General features: G+C 56.3%; 1 protein-coding gene across 1 annotated transcript; it reads right to left on the bottom strand.

Annotated features, from left to right (window-relative positions):
* Nucleotides 1-2,399: 2,399 nt before the first annotated feature.
* On the bottom strand, nucleotides 2,400-3,437 carry LOC120653542 (skin secretory protein xP2-like). The gene is made up of 2 exons (XM_039931265.1): nucleotides 3,380-3,437; nucleotides 2,400-3,013 (listed from the first exon to the last, which is right to left on the bottom strand). Exons 1-2 carry the CDS (start codon nucleotides 3,435-3,437, stop codon nucleotides 2,400-2,402), a joined length of 672 nt encoding a protein of 223 aa, XP_039787199.1.
* Between the last annotated feature and the right edge of the window lie 553 nt (nucleotides 3,438-3,990).

Here is a 3,990-nt window from a genome sequence, read left to right as displayed (position 1 = left end):
CAGAAGAGTACTCGGATTCGGAGTCGGTTAGCCCACCGATTTTTGAGTATGTATGCTTTGGGTGAGCGAGAAGCGGTATGCCCATCTCTACATGGAGGGCGTTCTCGTTCATCCAGTGTAGCCATGATTGAGTAGGAGTTAGCCCCTCAGGCTCCTTAATCCAGGGTTTGTCATAGATTGAGTCGCTGGATTGTTTTGGAGCCTTGGCTTTTCTTTTTTTTAAGCTTGGCCCATTGCCAAAGAGCGCCGGCATGCTCGGTTGGTTTGGCCATAGCGTCCATGAATAGCTCGGCGTTGTATGACCACTCTTCAAGATCGTCAAACGGTTCAAAGTTCTCGAGACCATTCATGAAGCGATCAAAGTCCTGATCGAACTTGGACTCGACTGGTTTCGGAGTCCGAGTTTGAGCAGGTTTCGGTGAAGGGCTCTGAGGTATACTGGAGATAGACGGTCCCATCCGAACAAGCCGGGGGTTTCCCTCACCAGCTCCCCCACAGATTCCTCCTCCCGATTTCTGCTCTTTGTTTTGTAGAGTGCTTTCAGCCACCTTAATGTAGTTGGCAAGCTTCAGATTTACCCGATCGACCCCTGAGAGCATATTGCCCGACCTCTTCTGCGGTGGGTTTAGTGCTTTAGGGTTCTGCTGTGGCGCAGGTGAGCTGAGAGCGGTTTCTGCAAGTTTGATGCAGCCCTCAGTTGATCGTGAAACTTGATCTACTCCGGCAAGTAGTTCTGAGTTTTTGATTTTAGGGTGTTTGATTGCCTTGAGATGAGCCAGGTATTTTCCAAGAGTTTTGGAAAAGTGAGGCTTTTCGGAATCAGAATTTATGTCGAACTCAACCAAACCAGGAGTTCGGTTTTGAGTTGACATGTTTCCCGGGTTGTCCGAGTCGAGTTCGGGTGGAACTCTTTCCTCGTCGAGATCCGCGGACTCGCGGATGTCGGCGAGATGGGAGCGGATTTTCGATTTAGGCGAGTTAGGCATGACAAGGTGGCTGGAAAAGTCTCCCGTTCTGTCAGCCGTGCAAGCCCAGGAACCGAAAATGAAGGTCGTGCCTTCTGGCATGCTGTTGGCATTGCTTGGTCCGGCCATCGAATTCGTTGGTGAACTCGCCGAAGCCCCTACCTGGTGCGCCAGCTGTCGGTGTTTACCGCCAAGCCTGCTCAGGGATACCCTTAGCAGTAGGGTTTGTAGGTAGGGATCGACTGCTCTAGAACCCGATGGTACAAGGAACACAAAGATTTAGACAGGTTTTGGCTACGAGTTTGCGTAATACCATACGTCCTATGTGGTTTGAATTGCCTTAGGTGTTGATGATTGTTTGGAGGGGGTCCCTACCCGCCCTTATATATCCGGGGGGACAGGGTTACATGGAAAGTCCTAGCCGAGTATAGTTGGAGTTCTATTACAACACAATCGGATAGTTTCTTTTGTACTGCAGCTAGTTCTATGCCTATTCGGGTAGTTACAAAAGTGGTAAGGTACATCTATGAGATATCCCTTACTCTAGAACATTCTATGTCTATAAACAGTCTCGCTGTCCCGGGTCTGACAGCGGCCAGGGTGACCAAGATGGCGATGCCAGGTGGTGGAAGACGGCGTCACGGCCAAAGCGGCAGACGAAGAAGAAGGTGAAAGCAGTGCAGCGGAAGACGGAAGGCGAAGGGTGTAAAGGGGCCCATGCTGTCACACCAGAGGAGTGGACGCCGGAAGGCCGAATCCTTTACAGTGAGGCCAGGAGAGTCAAATTCGATGGAACAAGAATTGTCAGCAGTAAACTGACGAATGGAAGGAAGGTTATGAACCATCCGAGGAGCAACAAGGACATTGGGAAGACGAAAAGAACAAGGAGCAGAACCCATGGCGGAGACAGAAAGGCAAGACCCATCACCAACCATGATGGAAGAAGGACAAGAGGGGTGTGGGTGTCGGACAGAAGAGAGGATATCGGCATCTGGGGTGGTGTAGAAGGAGGCACCCGAGTCGGCGATCCACTCAGTGCTGACCGGCGACGTCAGCCCCATGGCACTGAAGGACTGCGCTAGTGCGGCCTAGTCCCACCCCCGGCCAGGTCAGCTGCTGGCTGGGCTGAGCGGGCGGGGTCCAGAACGGAGGGACCGCGGGCGGCATACCGTACGCAGGACATGCGGGCTCGGGCGCAGGCACGCTCGCCATGGCCAGCGTGGCCGTCGCGAGCGCGGGCGCATGCACTGGAAGTCTGGCAGCAGGGGCGGTGCTAGGGGCCCTGGGGAAGGTGTATCCAGCGGCCGGGGCGGCAGCTTACACGGCGCGCGCGGCGGTGAGGGAGGCAGCGGCCCGCGCGGGGTCCCTGGGCGCGACGACCTACGCGACGTGCGCGGCGGGCGCGATGGCAACGTGCGTGGCGGGCGCGACGGCCTAGACGAGCTTGGCCTCAAGGTCCCGCAGCACCTCCTGCGTGGTAGCAGGGGCAATGCCGCTGGCCGCGAGAGGCGCCAGGACGGCGGCGAGGGTGTCGTTGGCCGTAGGAGCTCCGGCGACGAGGGGCCGCGAGCCCGCGACGAGGGCCGCGGCGTTGCCAGGAGCGTCCGCGGGGGGCATGCCCTGCCCGCGGTAGGGAGGAGGAGGAGGAGCGCCCGCGCTGGGGGCCCACGCGCCCACAGGAAGGGCCCTGGCGCCGATGGCAGTAGGGGCTGCAGCGGCAGCAGCAGGGGGGATCCCTACAGCAGCAGCGGCTGTAGCGATTGCAGGGGCAGGGGCGGGGGTGGGGGCCGAGCCTGCACGCGCGGAACCTCCTCCAATTGCCGCGTCCCCTGCTCCAATCGCGGCCGGGGCCGCCGCGTCCCCTGCTCCAGTCGCGCCAAGGGTTGGCGCAGGGGGAGGCGGCCAGGCGCCCGTGGCCGGCACAGGGAGCAGGGGAGGAGGAATGCCGGCGACGAGGGTGGCGCCGGTGGCACGAGAGGTGGTCGCGGCGACGCCCGAGGCCCCCGCGGGGGCAGCGCCCGGGGCACCCGCGGCGGCGGCGCCGGCGGCTACGGCAACAGCATAGGAGGGAAGATGGGGGAAGGAGGAGAGGGGAGGGGCCTGTGGCCAGCCGGCCATGGTGCTGGCGGCGGCGGCAGCGGTGGCAGGAGGGATCGAGAGGAGAGAGGAAGGAGAAAACCTAAGCTAATGAATAAAGTGATCTATTCCTCCAAACCCTAGAAGGGTGGGATATATAGTTCCTATACATGGGTCTCTAGATGAGCCTCTATATATGGGCTCAATATACACCAACAGTATATGATTATCCCGTAGTACGGTGTTATCCAGTTTTATTGTTGATCAGGCAGCAGGAACAAGGCGTACTTTCCCAAAGATTAGCAGTGTTTTTGCCAAAGGTAGTGGCCAGAAAGTACCTGGATGAGAGTGAGCAGGTAAGCCATTCTCAATGCCGCTCATTCCTAAATCAATCATTTCTGTGTCATGCACAACAAGGAACAGAAGCTTTGTGGAGGAGTGGTTTAAGTAGCACTCGGACTGTACTACTGCGTATATAACATGTCAAGTTCTGTCCTTGTTGCAGTAGGGGTAATTCAAAGAGAAAGGACATGTGGCTACATAGACACGCACTCATGTTTTAAAATTTGAATCTTGCTTTGTTTTCCTTTTATTAATTACAGAAAGTTTGGACTAGTGTTGACAGCCAAATTTGGCACCTGCCGAGGCCGACCGGTCTGACCGGTCGGGCCGACCGGTTAGACTAGTCTGGTCTGTACAGTCCGAGTAGAATTAGATTTTTTTGTAAAGAGTCCTCATGTAATCCTACTCGTGAAGGGTACGTCTTTCCCGGCCTGTAAATATAAAGGCTAAGGCCGATTGAGGGAATTCCAATCGAATCAATACAAAAATCGCATTACTTTTTATCTCTCAAAGCCAAGCCTTTTCCAACCCTAGATTGCTTTCTTCCTTCATCTCGACGGTGTTTGAAGACGTTCTGAGTGGCCTGCCGACCTCAGAGCAACCCTAT

Source organism: Panicum virgatum, chromosome 1K, assembly GCF_016808335.1.
Source record: "Panicum virgatum strain AP13 chromosome 1K, P.virgatum_v5, whole genome shotgun sequence".
Classification (NCBI taxonomy): Eukaryota; Viridiplantae; Streptophyta; class Magnoliopsida; order Poales; family Poaceae; genus Panicum; species Panicum virgatum.
Note: the sequence above shows the minus strand (reverse complement) of the source record. Positions and strands in the feature narration are given on the sequence as shown.

Coding starts and splice junctions, on each gene's coding strand:
- LOC120653542 (XM_039931265.1), bottom strand. CDS start 3,437: ATGATTGATTTAGGAATGAGCGGCATTGAGAATGGCTTACCTGCTCAC. Junction 3,014..3,379: donor ACCTGCTCACTCTCATCCAG/GTACTTTCTGGC, acceptor CTGTTGCCGTAG/CCGCCGGCGCCGCCGCCGCG.